The 20,449-nt window shown below is 43.6% G+C and overlaps 1 protein-coding gene across 3 annotated transcripts in view; it reads right to left on the bottom strand.

The window, feature by feature from the left end:
- LOC133551766 (polypeptide N-acetylgalactosaminyltransferase 10-like) overlaps positions 1-20,449 on the bottom strand; it is a 103,984-nt gene that overhangs the window by 35,857 nt on the left and 47,678 nt on the right. For all 3 annotated transcript variants that reach the window (XM_061898829.1, XM_061898830.1, XM_061898828.1), the window contains exons 5-7: positions 5,943-6,128; positions 4,598-4,781; positions 2,476-2,593 (exon numbers count right to left, since the gene is read on the bottom strand). In XM_061898829.1, the coding sequence (XP_061754813.1) occupies positions 2,476-2,593; positions 4,598-4,781; positions 5,943-6,128 (488 nt within the window). The remainder of the gene's footprint in view (positions 1-2,475; positions 2,594-4,597; positions 4,782-5,942; positions 6,129-20,449) is intronic.

Raw genomic sequence — 20,449 nt, 5'->3', positions numbered from 1 at the left:
TAGAGGTTCGGAACATGGTCCACTCGGACTCAATGTCCCGCACCTCCCTCGTGACATGTTCAAAGTTCTCCCGGAGGTGTGAATTGAAACTCTCTCTGACAGGAGCCTCTGCCAGACGTTCCCAGCAGACCCTCACAATGCGTTTGGGCCTGCCAGGTCTGTCCGGCATCCTCCCCCACCATCGCAGCCAACTCACCACCAGGTGGTGATCGGTAGAAAGCTCCGCCCCTCTCTTCACCCGAGTGTCCAAAACATAAGGCCGCAAATCCGATGACACAACTACAAAGTCGATCATGGAACTGCGGCCTAGGGTGTCCTGGTGCCAAGTGCACATATGGACACCCTTATGTTTGAACATGGTGTTTGTTATGGACAATCCGTGACGAGCACAAAAGTCCAATAACAAAACACCACTCGGGTTTAGATCCGGGCGACCATTCTTCCCAATCACGCCTCTCCAGGTTTCACTGTCGTTGCCAACATGAGCGTTGAAGTCCCCCAGTAGGACAAGGGAATTACCTGGGGGAGCACTTTCCAGTACTCCCTCGAGTGTGCCCAAATAGGGTGGGTATTCTGAACTCCTGTTTGGTGCGTAAGCACAAACAACAGTCAGGACCCGTCCCCCCACCCGAAGGCGAAGGGAAGCTACCCTCTCATCCACTGGGTTGAACTCAAACGTGCAGGCTTTGAGCCAGGGGGCAATGAGAATTGCCACCTCAGCCCGTCGCCTCTCACTGCCGGCAACGCCAGAGTGGAAGAGGGTCCAGTCCCTCTCGAGAGAACTGGTTCTAGAGCCCTTGCTGTGCGTCGAGGTGAGTCCGACTATATCCAGCCGGAACTTCTCTACCTCGCGGACTAGCTCAGGCTCCTTCCTCCCCAGTGAGGTGACGTTCCACGTCCCAAGAGCTAGCTTCTGTAGCCGAGGATCGGACTGCCAAGTGCCCTGCCTTCGGCTGCCGCCCAGCTCACAATGAATCACCGTGTGTTTGTGTGGCTAAAGGCTAAAAATTCCCAACTCCATTTTTCTACTTTGACTTCTCCATTATTAATTGAACAAATTGCAAAGGATTCACCAACACGAATCTCCAAAATACTGTGTAATTATGCGGTTAAAGCAGACTACTTTTAGCTGTGTGTGTGCGCAGCGCTCATATTTCCTAACAGCCCGTGACGTCAAGCGTACACGTCATCATTACGCGACGTTTTCAAGAAAAAACTCCCAGGAAATTTAAAATTGCAATTTAGTAAACTAAAAAGGCCGTATTGGCATGTGTTGCAATGTTAATATTTCATCATTGATATATAAACTATCAGACTCCGTGGTGGGTAGTAGTGGGTTTCAGTAGGCCTTTAAGAGTAGTTTTTTAGGAAGATCTTTATTTTACTGGAGGACGGTGACGCTATTGTCACCATTGCCATAAATAGAAGACGGACTCCACCATTTAAGGTATTTTTTTCCCCAAAAATCAATCTTCACGTATATTGCCAGTAGACAGTGATGCCATTGTCACTGCAGAAGGCTTAGATAGCTAAACAACAACTTGAGCGAACATATCATTCACACATTTCTAAACTATTGTTATTACTTACCGTTTCATTGTCTCCTTCATTGCCATAAATAGCTGTCAGGACTCGGCCATTAAAAATTTTTTTTTTAGAAAATTCATCTTTTTGTGAAGATTGGGGTGAAGCAAGACTCTTCTTAGCACACGCTCAAATCAACTTATTCACAGTTGAAGGCACAATGCCGTGAATCATAAATTAAAAACTAAACTTTTTACTTCAGATGAGTTTGTGCTGTGGTTTGTGCTTGTTAAAGCAAACCAACCTCAGATCATTTTGCTTCTTTGGCCTTAATTGTGGACATGATGTTGTGGCACTGAGATGTTTGGCTGACGTCACAATTGAACAAGATTGCAAACGGACCGTTTTCAGGAAGTCGGAAGGAAGGCAAGACTGTTTTTGTAAATATCACCGCAATACCTCAACTGTTTGATTCCGAATTCTTGGGACATATGTAGGGCTGGGCGATATTGCCTTTTTTTAATATCGCAATATTTTTAGGCCATATCGCGATATACGATATATATTACGATATTTTGCCTTGGCCTTGAATGAACACTTGATAAGTGTTTCACTAAAGATGGATCCATTTAGCACTCAGTTTCTTAAATTGTAGCTCATCCTCCTTTTATTCATGCTAAAAAAAATGGTTCCATCAGGTCAATAAGAAAAGTTAGTTTTACATCATAGGGCCTCTTTAAATGAAATGATGTAGTTACATCAATTCAAAAAAATTCAAGTTAGAAAAATTCAGTACGCATTATTCAAATGCTAAATATTCAGTGTCCAAAAAAAGATTTCGTAATGGACCTTCATATCGTGTTGAATCGGGAATTGATTCTGAATCGAACCGGTACTACAGGAATCGGATCAGATCTTTAGCTACCCAAAGATTCCCACACATCTACTCACCTTAAAGGAGATCTCATACTGCTCTCCTCCCCAGATCTCCAGACCTGTGTCATACCCTCCCAGCTCCCAGAACCACTTCCTGTTCACTGCAAACAGCCCTCCTGCCATCACTGGAGACCTGCAAGAAAAACACAAGGCAAGCAATTACCCGGTGGAATAAAGAACATGTAACATAGGTTGAGCTTGAAGGGTGATAGATCTTTTTTTGTACAACACAAAAATACAAGTTGTGGGCAGAGTGTAGTATTCATGCGAAGGAACTGTTCCTCTCCGGGTAAGACGACGCTTTGAAGAGTGCAGCAACCAATTAACCGCAGCATTGACGACGCCTGGCGCTAGACCTCGTTAGCTGCTGGCTTGTTTGCTGGCATGTTGCACCTGAGACGCCTGGATGATTGCGGTGGATGCGCCGCTTCCTTTCAAAGCTTGACAGTCTACAATGCGGAATCATCTCACACATCCTTTTGCCGCAAACAGGCAGGTCGCCGTGCTTACAGGCTTCTCATTGGACGGATGTCGGACCAGCCAGACAGGAGGCGCTTTCCCGAGTCACCTGTGAATGAAGATCGATTGAAGGCAAAAGGGACACGCAAACCAACACTTGGCTCCCGCCCCAGGGGGTTTGACTCAGACAGATGTGGGGCTACCCCAGAGCGCCCTGGCGTTGCTAAAAAAATAAAATAAAATACAAATTGCTATTAAAAAAAAGTGGTGCTTTGGTGTTTTTAAAGGCCTACTGAAACCCACTACTACCCACCACGCAGTCTGATAGTTTATACATCAATGATGAAATATTAACATTGCAACACATGCCAATACGGCCTTTTTAGTTTACTAAATTACAATTTTAAATTTCCCGGGAGTTTCGTCTTGAAAACGTCATGTAATGATGACGTTTACTCAAGAGGTCACGCGTTTTTAGGAAGTATGAGCGCTACGCACACACACACAGCTAAAAGTCGTCTGCTTTAACGGCATAATTACACAGTATTTTGGAGATCTGTGTTGCTGAATCTTTTGCAATTTGTTTAATTAATATTGGAGAAGTCACAGAAGAAAGATGGAGTTGGGAAGCTTTAGCCTTTAGCCACACAAACACACGGTGATTCCTTGTTTAAAATTCCTAGAGGTGAAACTTTCCTATGGATCAGAGCGCGGTCAAGCCAACATGGATCCCTACCAAATTTCAACCAGCAGGTTTCTGTAAGAAAATTGTGGTTAAAACGTTAGTTCTTAGCGGAGAAAAGCTGAGCTTGGGCCGTCCATAGCTGCCGTCGACTCCCCTGAGACACTGCGCGTCAAGACACCCGTGGAGACACCCTTCCGACTATCAGGTACTATTTAACTCCCTAAAACACTAGCAACACAATAGAAAGATAAGGGATTTCCCAGAATTATCCTAGTAAATGTCTCTAAAAACATTGGAGTCTGTCCTAATGCAATCGCGTTTTAAAAAAAAAAAAAATGTTCTAGTCCGCCGCTATCAATATCCTCAAACACGAATCTTTCATCCTCGCTCAAATTAATGAGGAAATTGTTGTTTTCTCGGTCCGAATAGCACTTTTTGTTGGAGGCTCCCATTAAAAATAATGTGAATATGTGAAGTCTGTGACTTCCGGTAGAGGCAGGGCTTTTCTCTTAACACCCAAAGTTGCGAACTTTATCGTGGATGTTCTCTACTAAATCCTTTCAGCAAAAATATGGCAATATCGCGAAATGATCAAGTATGACACATAGAATGGACCTGCTATCCCCATATAAATAAGAAAATCTCATTTCAGTAGGCCTTTCAGAAGCTTCAATGTCAGCCATCCCGCACTTGGCTACATTCCCCCTGCCCGGACGCGACAGCCTATTTCCCCCGATGTCAATACGACAGGAAAAGTGACGTTTTTATCACAGTGACCTTGTCTTGTTGACACTCGGCGTCCGATGTTTTTTTTTAACCAGGCGACAGCGATGACAGAGACGTCAAATTGTCTGCTTTTCACCGCTCAATATGATAAAGAAAAAAAAAAAACCTGAAAAGTGCACGTGTGGATGTTGGAAAGCGTCAAAATGAAATGCCATTTTTAGCGTTGTTTGGATTCAATTTACTGCGGCCGTCTTTGCCGTCACTCACTCGAAGGGCTCGCTGGGGTCGCCGCTCTGCAGTTGGGCGGGGATGGGGATACGCTTGTAGTACATTTCCCAGTCGAAGGCCCCGCGCATGGCATCGCCCGCCTGCGTGTCGTAGCCGAAGTTGTCGTGGTCGATCACGTCAATCATCGGGCACACCACCGTCTTCCGGTTCTGCGCGATTCGGTCTAAGGAAGAACCAAAGGAACATGAATTAATTACCAGTCATTTATCCCTATCTATCAAAGACACATTTTTTTTCTTACATTTTCTTCGTACAATGTGGCTGAATATGCAGCTAATAGAAGTACTGCATTCCGCCCAGAAAACCCACTTAAAAACATCTAAAACCTGCAAAAAACACTGCATTTGCAGTGGGGCAAAAAAGTATTTAGTCAGCCACCGATTGTGCAAGTTCTCCCACTTAAAATGATGACAGAGGTCTGTAATTTTCATCATAGGTACACTTCAACTGTGAGAGACACATTGTAGGAATTTTAAAGAATTTATTTGTAAATTATGGTGGAAAATAAGTATTTGGTCAACCATTCAAAGCTCTCACTGATGGAAGGAAGTTTTGGCTCAAAATCTCACGATACATGGCCCCATTCATTCTTTCCTTAACACGGATCAATCGTCCTGTCCCCTAAGTACAGGGGTCGGCAACCATTACCACTCAAAGAACCATTTCGACCCGTTTCACAAAATGAGGTGGACAATGGGAGCCGCAACTATTCTCACCAATATCTGCAGGTGGTGACCCAGATGACAGTGATAAGGGCATGCTATGAAGCCATTGCCTTAAACACCTTCTACAACATGTACAAACTGCTTGGCAGTCCAGCAACATGTTGTGAGAGGCTTCCGCAGATGCACGCACACGACTGGAAGGCATACTGGGTGACACAGAGAACACTGACGGTTGTGATAAAATAAAACAACTTTAACACTCCTACTAATCGAAGCCACATTGTGAACCCACACAAAATAAGAATGACAAACACATTTTGAGAGAAAATCCTCACAGTAACACAACAAAAACACAACACAACAAATACCCAGAATCCTTTGCATCCATGACACATCCTGACTATGTTATACACCCTACGAGCACCAAACCCCACCCACCTCAACCACGCAGGGAGGGGGGGTGGGGGGTTTGGTGCTCGATTGATATAAATTTTAACCTACAAAACAAAAATAAATTTGCTGATTATGTTTTCAATCACAGCTTTTCGAAGTGGGGTTTGAAGCATGATACTGACAAAGATTGTTCCCCGGGGTCACACGTGTCACAACCCCCCCCCACACTATTTGAGAAGAACAGAGTTGTGGTATGAGCTACTCACCGAGCAACGGCGGCAACCAGTTGCCATTAGCCTCGCAGTGCGAGTCCAGGAAAGTGATGACCTCCCCCTTGGCGGCGGTGGCCCCGAGCAGCCGTGTCCTGATCAGACCCTCCCTCTTCTTGGTCCTCAGGATGCGGACTTTGGGAAAGCGGCCCATGTACTCCTCCAGGGCCGCCTTGAGGTGCTCTGGGGAAGAGAAAGTGAGGTGGGTGATAGGTTACGTTTGGAGCTGCGAAGCCACAACATCCATCCAATCGTTGCTGTTTTTGGGGCGGTATAGCTCAGTTGGTAGAGCGGCCGCGCCAGCAACTTCAGGGTTGCAGGTTCGATCCCCACTTCCGCCATCCTAGTCACTGCCGTTGTGTCCTTGGGCAAGACACTTTACCCACCTGCTCCCTGTGCCACCCACACTGGTTTAAATGTAAAAATTAGATATTGGGTTTCACTTTTTAAAGCGCTTTGAGTCACTACAGAAAAAGCGCTATATAAATATGATTCACTTCACTTCACACATTTTATGGCCTCAACGCTGTAAAAAGTGACGTTGCGTGAATGACAGATAGGCTTCCAAGGGGTCAAGCTGTAAGAAAAAGCCTCCCTTCAATAAATGGACCCATGAGGAAACAAACATGATACTTCCAAATCAACCGCGGCAAATTAATTCTCTTGTGAGACGAGACCCCGGTCAGGAAGGGGGAAAGAGGTGAGCGGAGAAAAGCCGAGAGCGTTTAATTATGATCGGTTAATTTTCCCTTGAATAAATTGGAATATGGCTCAAACTGTTTACCGAACACAAGGAGGCAATTAATCACACTAATGAGCGTGCGAGGACGTCGGCAAACACATTAGTCTTTATTACGTCGCCAGGCGGAGGCGGCGACGCAGTATTTGCAAGTTGGATCAAACACAACGAATAGGCGGCTGACTTGTGGACTTCGTTTTTTTCCTCCCGCGTGGTCAGGAGATTAGCAAGGAAATGTTGAGTTGGGGAGTTCATCTGCAAAGCGCTGGCGGTTCACCAAAAGACAACAAATATATACAGTTCATGTTACTGTGGAATGTGTGGAGCTATCGTTAAAAAACATGGACAGATGTTGTACATACAATAAATAGGAGCGCCACATGGGGACTGGATGTATTTGTTTGTGAATGCTTACTCTTCCACCGCTGAACCGAACGGAGCACACAGAGGGCTGAACATTTGTCAAAACACGCACTCCTACTGTGTTGCCTGCGCTATTATTTTTCTGACGAATACACCACAGGGGGGTGCTATCATTATAGGTGATAGGACGGACTGACTTGAAATTTCTCTCACAGGTCCGCAAACTCTACAAAACATCCATTGTAACTTTAAGGTGTTTTAGTTTAATCACAGCAATGTTTGGTATGTACCGTTGGGGAAGTGACAAGCAAGTGTCTAAAAAAAAAAAAATATATATATATGAAGAGTTCATACGCAAAAACCGATAAACGCCATTTTGATAAAGTTTAGCCCAGCCTCGGTAATATATAGTCCGCCACTTCTATTGTGGTATACCAAAATCAATTTGTTTGCAAATGCGGACAAATACCGCTTTTAACGTCATTTAGTTCAGCGATTTATTGCAAGAGCCGATAAGCGCCATGGATCATCTACCACAAAAGCCGATATATCCGTTTGCCCAACCAGCGCTGCAGTACGGGATCACGTGACAAACAAAATGGGGTCGCGCACGGACTCACTCAGTGTTGTTATCCACGCATGAATAATTTGGAAGCTTCTCCTGTGAACAATGTTAAGCCAGCGAAAAAAACTGACCTGTTGAAGTTATTTGATGTTGGCGATAGCACGCGTGTCCGTGAGTTTTACACCGCTGCGTTAAATGATGTTGTCGAGCATGGAGCTAATGTCGATAGCGATGATGAGTGAGCTGTTATCTGCACAGGAGTGTTTTTGATAGCCAAACCAGGTTGAGCATTTGTGGTTGTTTTATTAATAAAACATTGTCTTAATTGCAACACTGTTTTTTTTGTTTTTTCATTTTGTGCTGAAAAGCACAAGGTAAATATGTGAGGTCACAGTTCCAAAAAAGCATGTCCGGTTAGCAAGTACGAAAAAACAATGTTCGCAGGGACAGCTAGATTTATGCGTACCAAGGGATCGAAACTGTTAAATAATGAAGTAAAGAAATGTGAAAAGTTGTTACGTTGAAATGTGGCTTTCGATACATTTCACGTTCTGTTTTTCTCTGTATCTTTATCTTGAATATTATGCGAAATAACCACCGCAAAGAAAACGATTTTGGAGATATCTGTTTTTGCGACATATCATAATTTGGATATATCTGCTTTTGACGTAAAACCACATCAAACACTCTTACTTGAAAGCCATTCATTACATCAGCATTTCTTAAAAGTTTAGGCTTTCATGACTTGCTTATGTTGATATTAAATAAACCATTGTACGCTTGTACATGTACCGGCAACACCAGCAGGCAGAAAATCGTTAATATACAGAATCGGTCAATATGGATTTATCTGCTTTTGCATATGAACTCTTCATATATATATATATATATATATATATATATATATATATATATATATATATATATATATATATATATATATATATATATATATATACATATATATATATATATATATATATATATATATATATATATATATATATACACACACACACATATATGTATTATATATATATAATATATAAGACTTCTCAAAGACTTCTATGGAATTACAACATAATGGACTCAGATTTCCCTCGCCCGGACACGGGTCAACGGGGCCCCGCTCTGGAGCCAGGCCCGGAGTTGGGGCACGATGGCGAGCGCCTGGCGGCCGGGCCTGTCCCTATGGGGCCCGGCCGGGCACAGCCCGAAGAGGCAACGTGGGTCCCCCGTCCAATGGGCTCACCACTCATAGCAGGGGCCATAGAGGTCGGGTGCATTGTGAGCTGGGTGGTGATCCTCGGCTACATAAGCTAGCTCTTGGGACGTGGAACGTCACCTCACTGAGGGGGGAAGGAGCCTGAGCTAGTCCGCGAGGTACAGAAGTTCCCGCTGGATATAGTCGGACTTACCTCGACGCACAGCAATCTGGAACCAGTTCTCTCGAGAGGGACTGGACTCTCTTCCACTCTGGCGTTGCCGGCAATGAGAGGCGACGGGCTAGGGTTGCAATTCTCGTTGCCCCCCGGCTCAAAACCTTTATGTTGGAGTTCAACCCGGTGGACGAAAGGGTAGCCTCCCTCCGCCTTCGGGTGGGGGGTCGAGTCCTGACTGTTGTTTGTGCTTACGCACCAAACAGCATTTCAGAGTACCCACCCTTTTTGGGTACACTCGGAGTACTGGAAACTGCTCCCCTGGGTGATTCCCTTGTCCTACTGGGAGACTTCAACGCGCATGTTGGCAATGACAGTGAAACCTGGAGAGGCGTGATTGGGAAGAATGGCCGCCCGGATCTAAACCCGAGTGGTGTTTTGTAATTGGACTTTTGTGCTCGTCACGGATTGTCCATAACAAACACCATGTTCAAACATAAGGGTGTCCATATGTGCACTTGGCACAAGGACACCCTAGGCCGCAGTTCCATGATCGACTTTGTAGTTGTGTCATCGGATTTGCGGCCTAATGTTTTGGACACTCGGGTGAAGAGAGGGGAGGAGCTTTCTACCGATCACCACCTGTTGGTGAGTTGGCTGCGATGGTGGAGGAGGATGCCAAACAGACCTGGCAAGCCCAAGCGCATTGTGAGGGTCTGCTGGGAACGTCTGGCAGAGTCTCCTGTCAGAGAGAGTTTCAATTCCCACCTCCGGAAGAACTTTGAACATGTCACGAGGAAGGTGCTGGACATTTAGTCAGAGTGGACCATGTTCCGCACTTCTATTGTCGAGGAGGCTGATTGGAGCTGTGGCCGCAAGGTTGTTGGTGCTTGTCGTGGCGATAATCCCAGAACCTGTTGGTGGACACCAGCAGTGAGGGATACCATCAAGCTGAATAAGGAGTCTTATCGGGTTCTTTTGGCTCATAGGACTCCGGAGGCAGTGGACGAGTACTGACGGACCAAACGGTGTGCAGCTTTAACGGTTGGGGAAGCAAAAACTCGGACATGGGAGGAGTTCAGGTAAGCCATGAAAAACGACTTCCGGACAGCTTCGAAGCGATTCATGACCACCATACGCCGCCTCAGGAAGAGAAAGCAGTGCACTGTCAACACCGTGTATGGTGCGGATGGTGTTCTGCTGACTTCGGCTGCGGATGTTGCGGATCGGTGGAAGGAATACTTCGAAGACCTCCTCAATCCCACCAACACGTCTTCCTATGATGAAGCGGTGCCTGGGGAATCTGAGGTGGGCTCTCCTATTTCTAGGGTTGAGGTTGATGAGGTAGTTAAAAATCTCCTAGGCGGAAAAGCCCCAGGAGTAGATGAGACCCGCCCGGAGTTCCTTAAGGGTCTGGATGCTGTGGGGCTGTATTGGTTGACAAGACTCTGCAGCATCGCGTAGACATCGGGGGCGGTACCTCTGGATTGGCAGACCGGGGTGGTTGTCCCTCGCTTTAAGAAGGGGGACCGGAGGGTGTGTTCCCACTATCGTGGGATCACACTTCTCAGCCTTGCCGGTAAGGTTTATTCAGGTGTACTGGAGAGGAGGCTACGCCGGATAGTCAAACCTCGGATTCAGGAGGAACAGTGTGGTTTTCGTCTTTGTTGTGGAACTGTGGACCAGCTCTATACTCTCGGCAGGGTTGTTGAGGGTGCATGGGAGTTTGCCCAACCAGTCTACATGTGCTTTGTGGACTTGAAGAAGGCATTTGACCGTGTCACTCGGGAGGTCCTGTGGGGAGTGCTCAGAGAGTATGGGGTATCAGACTGTCTTGTTGTGGCGGTCCGCTCCCTGTATGATCAGTGTCAGAACTTGGTACGCATTGCTTGCAGTAAGTCGGACACATTTCCAGTGAGGGTTGGACTCCACCAAGGCTGTCCTTTGTCACCGATTCTGTTCATAACTTTTATGGACAGAATTTTTAGGCGCAGTCAAGGCATTGAGGGGTTCCGGTTTGGTGGCCGCGGGATTAGGTCTCTGCTTTTTGCAGATGATGTGGTCCTGATGTCTTTATCTGGCCGGGATCTTCAGCTCTCACTGGATCGGTTCGCAGCCGAGTGTGAAGCAACCGGAATGAGAATCAGCACCTCCAAGTCCGAGTCCATGGTTCTCTCCCGTGCCATCTCCGAGTTGGGGAGGAGACCCTGCCCCAAGTGGAGGAGTTCAAGTACCTAGGAGTCTTGTTCACGAGTGGGGGAAGAGTGGATCGTGAGATCGACAGGCGGATCGGTGCGGCGTCTTCAGTAATGCGGATGTTGTACCGATACGTTGTGGTGAAGAAAGAGCTGAGCCGGAAGGCAAAGCTCTCAATTTACCGTTCGATCAACGTTCCCATCCTCACCTATAGTCGTGAACTTTGGGTCATGACCGAAAGGATAAGATCACGGGTACAAGCGGCCAAAATGAGTTTCATCCGCCGGGTGGCGGGGCTCTCCCTTAGAGATAGGGTGAGAAGCTTTGTCATCCAGGATGAGTTCAAAGTAAAGCCGCTGCTCCTCCACATCGAGAGGAGCCAGTAGAGGTGGCTCGGGCATCTGGTCAGGATGCCACTCGAACACCTCCCTAAGAAGGTGTTTAGGGCACGTCCAACCGGTAGGAGGCCACGGGGAAGACCCAGGACACATTGGGAAGACTATGTCTCCCGGCTGGCCTGGGAACGCCTCGGGATCCCCCGGGAAGAGCTGGACGAAGTGGCTGGGGAGAGGGAAGTCTGGGCTTCCCTGCTTAGCCTGCTGCCCCCGTGACCCGATCTCGGATAAGCGGTAGAAGACGGATGGATAGATATTTTGTTACAAAGTTTAACATTTTAGTAACCTAAAAAACTAATTAGGATTTGAGATTTGTTGTATTTTTATTTATTTATCAATCAATCAATCAATAAATGTTTATCCATATAGCCCTAAATCAAAAGTGTCTCAAAGGGCTGCACAAGCCACAACGACATCCTTGGTTCAGATCCCACATCAGGGCAAGGAAAAACTCATCTCAATGGGACAATGAGAAACCTTGGAAAGAACTGCAGATGTGGGAACCCCCACCTCCAGGGCGACCGGTGCAATGGATGTCGAGTGGATCCAGCATAATATTGTGAGAGTCCATTCCATAGTGGGGTCAGCAGGAGACCATCCATTTACAACAAAATATATAAATATTTATAATGTAACAATAAACAATTATGTTATTATTAGATTGCATTCAATCTGCACAGCATGGAACATAACATTTACAGTATATTGGTGGCTCTGTTGTTCTTGTGCATTCCTTGTGTTTGTTAAACGCGCGACTATCTGCCAAGTCTCCTCTGGAAGTCCACACATTATCAACAAATAATTACTTTATTTTTCAAAGGATAAATATTGATTTGCAATTAAGGTGCCTTTGTTTTAGTTAGGTTTTACATACTGTAGGTTGGCAGCTATCAATTATTTTGGTAATTGAGCAATCTATCGATTAGTTTGTTCGATCAATCAAGTAATCGAATAAAACACACTTCATAGCCTCCATCCGTTTTAGGGAAAATGGTTAAAATAAAATAAACAAATTATGCTTTCCCTAATATTCATTTTTTTTGTTTGAATAAATACACATCATAACATGTGAGCATTCTGTCAAAGAGATCACGGCACCGGTCGCTCTCATATGCGCATTATTGCAGCGGAAACTATGCATTTAAAGTTCCAGGCATTGCATGCAGTCAAGATATCAATTTTTTTTAGGTACACTCATTAAACTATTAATCGAAGTATCATATTAATCTGATCAAATTAATAGATTAATTGTTGCAGTCATAGCCATAAATGCCATAGTAACTAGACAATGCAATGTAGGTACAAATTGCGTGTGAATGCTGAAAAGCCAAAGTGAAATGAAACCGTTAGCTTGTTAGCCAGATAGCGTCAAGTAGTAAAAATATAAGAGTCTTAGCTGCATATTAAAGTTAAAGTTAAAGTACCAATGATTGTCACACACACACTAAATGTGGTGAAATGTGTCCTCTGCATTCGACCCATCCATTGCTCACCCCCTGGGAGGTGAGGGGAGCAGTGATTTAACCCCCAATTTCATTGAGTGCCAAGCAGGGATGTAATGGGTCCCATTTTTATAGTCTTTGGTAGGACTCGGCCGGGGTTTGAACTCACAACCTACCGATCTCAGGGCGGACACTCTAAACACTAGGCCACTGTGAAATGAGTCAGTAAAACTAGTGTGCTAACATCAGCATGTGCCAATTACCAAAATATATGACTCTGCGGTGTAAACCTGCAGAATTTGCTAAAAAAAACATAGTGTGCTGATGTTATTATGCTAATGTTCTTGACTTTGGAACTTAATGGGGACGGCGTGGCGCGGTTGGGAGAGTGAAGTGAAGTGAATTATATTTATATAGCGCTTTTTCTCTAGTGACTCAAAGCGCTTTACATAGTGAAACCCAGTGTCTGTGCCAGCAACCTGAGGGTTCCTGGTTTGATCCCCACATTCTTCCAACCTCATCACGTCCGTTGTGTCCTTTAGCAAGACACTTCACTCTTGCCCCTGATGGGTCGTGGTTAGGGGTTAGAGCCTTGCATGGCAGCTTCCGCCGTCAGTGTGTGAATGCGTGTGTGAATGGGTGAATGTGGAAATAGTGTCAAAGTGCTTTGAGTACCTTGAAGGTAGAAAAGCGCTATATGATTATAATCCATTTAGCAATTAGTTCCAACCCTTGATGCTGAGTGCCAAGCAGGGAGCTAATGGGTCCCATTTTTAGTCTTTGGTATGACTCATTATATATATATATATATATATACATATGTTTTTGAATAATACATTTGAAAAATATATGTTTTAGGCCAAAATCTCTTGCTAATATGTCAGCAGCCTAAAGCAGCTTTTGTAACCTGTAACGTTTTATTGAAATTTACAAACAAAAAAATATATTTCAAAAATAGGTTTATATCAAGAATCAATTCTGATTCAAATCCAATTGTAAGTTGCTCCTTATTGCCTTTAGGTATTTGTCTTATTCCGGGGTGTCAAACTCGTTTAAATTGAGAGTCACAATGCAGTAACAGTAATAACATATATGATTTTTTTAATGATTTGTCTTTATCTTGATATTATTAAACGACTACCTGAGCAAATGTTTTACGAGCGTTACTTTTTTGACCTACAAATTGATGAATACAGTGAATTATATTTATATAGAATTTCTCTCTAGAGAAACCCATGATCTAGATAGACAGGCAGACAGACAGACAGACAGACAGACAGACAGACAGATAAATAGTATTTTATTGATTCCTTCAGGAGAGTTCCCTCAGGAAAATCGAATTCAAAAAGTCAAAAGTAAATAATGGGGGTATAAATGGAAACAAAATTAAAAAAAATATTACAATAATAATAAAAATTAAAAGCAACAATGAGAATAAAAATATAACAGTAAAATAAGAATACAGCAAGAGAAACTAGGCAGTAGTGACCATGGTACGAAAAAATATTGCACTGTTATTGTTTTGCATCCCCTGTCATAAACTCAACTCGTCGTGTTTGGAGGAAGAAGAATACTGAGTTGCATCCGAAGAACACCATACCTACTGTGAAGCATGGGTGTGGAAACATCATGCTTTGGGGCTGTTTTTCTGGTAAGGGGACAGGACGATTGTATCCGTGTTAAGGAAAGAATGAATGGGGCCATGTATCGTGAGATTTTGAGCCAAAACCTCCTTCCATCAGTGAGAGCTTTGAATGGTTGACCAAATACTTATTTTCCACAATAATTTACAAATAAATTCTTTAAAATTCCTACAATGTGAATTCCTGGATTTTTTTTCACATTCTGTCTCTCACAGTTGAAGTGTACCTATGATGAAAATTACAGACCTCTGTCATCATTTTAAGTGAGGGAACTTGCACAATCGGTGGCTGACTAAATACTTTTTTGCCCCACTGTATATCATATATTGCCTATATTATGCAACTTCAGTACGTATGTGTGTTCACAAATTAACTACAAATACGAGAAACAAATCCCCGCCCCAATCAACGCTTCTATTTTGAAGGCCTTATTTTATGGGCTTTACAGGATGTGTTAAGTTATTGGGAAGCTGCCCTGGGTTTTTTGATTGAAGTTAACATGAAGGAAGGGCACAGTTGTGGGAATTTTGACAGGTAAGAAGAAAGAAGGGCTAATGATCCAAAGTATACCACATCATGCAACCTGATTGAAATCCGACTGCATTAATTCCATCCCACTGGGACAGGGGTAGGGAACCTATGACTCGCGAGCCAGATGTGGCTCTTTTGATGACTGCATCTGGCTCTCAGATAAATCTCAGCTGACATTGCTTAACACGATAAGTAATGAATAATTCCACTTGTAATCATAGTGTTAAAAATAACGTTTAAAATATAAAACATGCTCATACATTTGAATCCATCCATTCTTTTTCTACCGCACTTGTTCAAGAAGTTGCATTAAGGGTAAGAAGTGATTTATTTTTTATTGGTTAGTTTAAAGCTTGCCCACCTGGGGGTTCTTCAGACCACCAAGCACCAACATGAGAGCCTGTTTCAGGGTTACAATATTTTTTAATTTTTTTTCAATGAGTCTCTTAGTTGCTTTCCAGCAATTGCCTTTTCCTCTTAAAGACTTGCTGAAAAGAAATTTTCTTATTTAAACGGGAATAGCAGGTCCATTCTATGTGTCATACTTGATCATTTCGCGATATTGCCATATTTTTGCTGAAAGGATTTAGTAGAGAACATCCACGATAAAGTTCGCAACTTTTGGTCGCTAACAGAAAACCCCTGCCTTCACTTGAAGTATGTGCGCGTGATGTCACGAGTTGCAGGGCTCCACACGTCCTCACATTGTTTTTAATGGGAGCCACCAGCAGTAAGAGCTATTCAGACCGAGAAAACAACAATTTCCCCATTAATTTGAGCGAGGATGAAAGATTTGTGTTTGAGGATATTGATAGCGAAAGACTGGAAAAAAAAAAAAAAATCAAGTTAAAAAAAAAAAAAAAGGCGATAGTATTGGGACGGATTCAGATGTTTTGAGACACATTTACTAGGATAATTCCGGGAAATCCCTTATCTTTCTATTGTGTTGGTAGTGTTTTAGTGAGTTAAATAGTACCTGATAGTCGGAGGGGTGTGTCCACGGGTGTCTTGAGACCAGTGTCTGAGGGAAGTCGACGGCAGCTATGGACGGCGCAAGCTCAGCTGGTCTCCGGTAAGAGGCGACTTTTTACCACAATTTTCTCACCGAAAACTGCTGGTTGACATTTGGTCGGGATCCATGTTCGCTTGACCGCTCTGATCCATAATAAAGTTTCACCTCCGGGAATTTTAAACAAGGAATCACCGTGTGTTTGTGTGGCTAAAGGCTAAAGCTTCCCAACTCCATCTTTCTACTTTGACTTCTTCATTATTAATTGAACAAATTGCAAAAGATTCAGCAACACAGATGTCCCAGATATTGGGTAATTATGCGGTTAAAGCAGACGAGTTTTAGCCACGAGTCGTGCAGCGCTAATATTTCCTTACAGTCCGTGACGTCATGCGCATGCGTCATCATTCCGCGACGTTTTCAAAAATAAACTCCGCCGGAAGTTTAAAATTGCAATTTAATACACTAAAAAAGCCGTATTGGCATGTGTTGCAATGTTAATATTTCATCATTGATATATAAACTATCAGACTGCGTGGTCGGTAGTAGTGGGTTTCAGTAGGCCGTTAAGATCTCGATCGCACTCTGGCTCCAGCCCCAACCCCTTCTATCCTCCTGGCTGCTGCTTATAAACAGAGCGACAGGTGATTAGATAACAAAGCCCAGGTGGGCCATCTACGCACCTGTCGCTGATTTCAAGGCCGCTCCTGGCAACACCCCGCTTCGCTGCAGGCCTGCAGGCCACGCCGCCTCCACAGTTAGCTTCAGAATAACAATGTTATTACAAAGAATAAGAGACCTATTATACTCTAGAAATGTTGGTCTTGCTTAAAAATGCACGCGTTATTTGTGTTTAGTGTTGAAAAAATTATTATATGGCTCTTACGGAGATACGTTTTAAAATATTCGGATTCTTGGCTCTCTCAGCCAAAAAAGGTTCCCGACCCCTGCACTACGAGAAATCAATAAGTTGTCCACGCAGCGCAATCAGAAGGTGAAGTCTGTCACCACTTTGTGCTTTCCGGATGCCCACGGTGATATCGAACCATCCAAAGTGACAAGACGCCCACGGTGATATCGAACCATCCGAAGTGACAAGACGCCAGGACATGAAGACAACTGGAAGCTACCACATCCTGTTGTTTTTTCTACATTGCTTTTCTTCACAAAGGAATGATGACGTCGATGAAGTTGTGGAGCAAAAAAAGGAGTGAAATTGCATCCTGAATGAAGCCGAGCAGGATGTTTCAAGTTCATACAGAAGCAAATGGAATCTCTATCAAGATATAGTTGCTCACCGCGCTCAAAGACGTTAGAATCGATCGCCGCCCGCTGCCGGCCCTCGATAATGGCATCACTCAATTAGCCCGTTTTTGTCCCTTCCACCCCGTCCCCGTCACACTTCACCGTGCGACACCACTTCATTATCTCAGCCACACTGACGAATAAAGATGCACAACTTTTCTTTCTGCGTGTTCGCGAACAAACGTGTTCTGAGCTTCCCAGCCGCTGGTGCCGATAAGGGGTCCTTCCAAGTGGGTCTGGATCTAACCCGCTAATGATTATATCACTTCATTCAGTGGTGAGTAATATGCAAGTCCTCAGACAGGTTATTAGTACTATTATGTCATTAAATAATTAGTGCTCCCAGTCATCACCTTTATATAAAATGTAACCTTCACCTTGGGAGCCTTGCCTAATAAAAGGTACTGAGCAAAAGTTGTAATAAAATGTTTGACGACAACTTTAAAAGTATTATTTGTAAGGCAAACAAAAACCAAAGCCATCCAAAGTCTTCATATACAGTGGGGCAAAAAAGTATTTAGTCAGCAACCGATTGTGCAAGTTCTCCCACTTAAAATGATGACAGAGGTCTGTAATTTTCATCATAGGTACACTTCAACTGTAAGAGACAGAATGTGAAAAAAAATCGAGGAATTCACATTGTAGGAATTTTAAAGAATTTATTTGTAAATTATGGTGGAAAATAAGTATTTGGTCAACCATTCAAAGCTCTCACTGATGGAAGGAAGTTTTGGCTCAAAATCTCACCATACATGGCCCCATTCATTCTTTCCTTAACACGGATCAATCGTCCTGTCCCCTTAGCAGAAAAACAGCCCCAAAGCATGATGTTTCCACCCCCATGCTTCACAGTAGGTGTGGTGTTCTTGGGATGCAACTCAGTATTCTTCTTCCTCCAAACATGACGAGTTGAGTTTATACCAAAATGGATACATGGATGATACAGCAGAGGATTGGGAGAATGTCATGTGGTCAGATGAAACCAATATTTAACTTTTTGGTATAAACTCAACTCGTCGTGTTTGGAGGAAGAAGAATACTGAGTTGCATAAATACTGATAACGTTGAGTAATACTCATCAAACACTTATTTGGAACATCCCACAAGTGTGCAGGCTGATTGGGTATAAAACAGCTTCCATGAAATGCTAAGTAATTCACAAACAAGGATGGGGCAAGGGTCACCAATTTTTAAGCAAATTGTCGAACAGTTTCAGAACAACATTTCTGAACGAGCTATTGCAAGGAATATAGGGATTTTACCATCTACAGTCCGTAAAATCATCAAAAAGTTCAGAGAATCTGGAGAAATCACTGCACGTAAGCGATGATATTGCAGGCATTTGATCCCTCAGGCGGTATGGCATCAAAAACCGACATCGGTGTGTAAAGGATATCACCACATGGGCTCAGGAACACTTCATAAGACAACTGTCAGTAACTACAGTTGGTCGCTACATCTGTAAGTGTTAAAACTTTACAATGCAAAGCCAAACCCATTTATCAACAATACCCTGAAACTCCGCCGGCTTGGCTGGGCCTGAGCTCATCTAAGATGGACTGATGCAAAGTGGAAAAGTGTTCTGTGGTCTGACGAGTCCACATTTCAAATTATATTTGGAAACAGAGGACGTGGTGTCCTCCAGAACAAAGAGGAAAATAACCATTTGGATTGTTATAGGTGCAAAGTTCAAAAACCAGCATCTGTGATGGTATGGGGGTGTATTAGTGCCCAAGGCATGGGTAACTTACACATCTGTGAAGGCACCATTAATGCAGAAAAGTCCATACAGGTTTTGGAGCAACATATGTTGTCATCCAAGCAACGTTATCATGGACGCCCCGGCTTATTTCAGCAAGACAATGCCAAGCCACGTGTTACAACAGCGTGGCTTCTTAGTAAAAAAGTGCGGGTAGTTTCCTGCCTGCATACCAGACATGTCTCCGCTCGAAAATGTGTGGAGCATTATGAAGCGTAAAATATGACAGCGGAGACCCCGGACTGTTGAACGACTAAAGCTCTACATAAAACAAGAATGGGAATGAATTCCACTTTCAAAGCTTCAACAATTAGTTTCCTCAGTTCCTAAACGTTTATTGAGTGTTGTTAAAAGAAAAAGTGATGTAACACAGTGGTGAACATGCCCTTTCCCAACTACTTTGGCACGTGTTGCAGCCATGGAATTCTAAGTTAATTATTATTTGCAAGAAAAAAATATAGTTTATGAGTTTGAACATCAAATATCTTTTCTTTGTAGTGCATTCAATTGAATATGGGTTGAAAAGGATTTGCAAATCATTGTATTCCATTTATATTTACATCTAACACAATTTCCCAACTCATATGGAAACGGGGTTTTTATATTCCACAACCCCAAACATGTATTTTTCAAAGCCTCCAGTGAAGAGAAAGGTTAGTGATGAGCAAAGACAATTCCAGCAGAAGTGGGCGATGCAATATTTTTTTATTGCGCACAGTGGCACCCCGACGTGTCTTATTTGCACAGAGAAAGTTGCGGTGCACAAGGAATACAATTTGAAACGTCATTATACAACTTGACATACTCCTGTATGCAACATTTTTTTCAAGAAATCTTTTCTTGCGGCCCAGCCTCACCCAGACTCTGTGTCCAGTGGCCCCCAGGTAAATTGAGTTTGTGACCCCTGATGTAGAAATCCGGCAGGCCGGGTTGAAAATCTTAATGGGCCGGCATGGCCGTATTTTGCCCAGGTCAGGTCCACTGTCTCTACTTTGCTGTAGCGCTCCATTTATTTTGGTGCCCTCCAGCTACTTTTAGATATCCTACATTTACTTTGCTCTTTTTCCGAACCAACGCATAAAAAATTCTGTTTTGTATTTTTTGCAAAACCAGTGGTGGCCATTGGGTGTAACTGCAATCTGCCCTTTTAATAGGTCTACAGTTGTCATAAGAAGGTT

This window comes from Nerophis ophidion, linkage group LG04 (genome assembly GCF_033978795.1).
Source record: "Nerophis ophidion isolate RoL-2023_Sa linkage group LG04, RoL_Noph_v1.0, whole genome shotgun sequence".
In the NCBI taxonomy this organism is placed as follows: Eukaryota; Metazoa; Chordata; class Actinopteri; order Syngnathiformes; family Syngnathidae; genus Nerophis; species Nerophis ophidion.
Note: the sequence above shows the minus strand (reverse complement) of the source record. Positions and strands in the feature narration are given on the sequence as shown.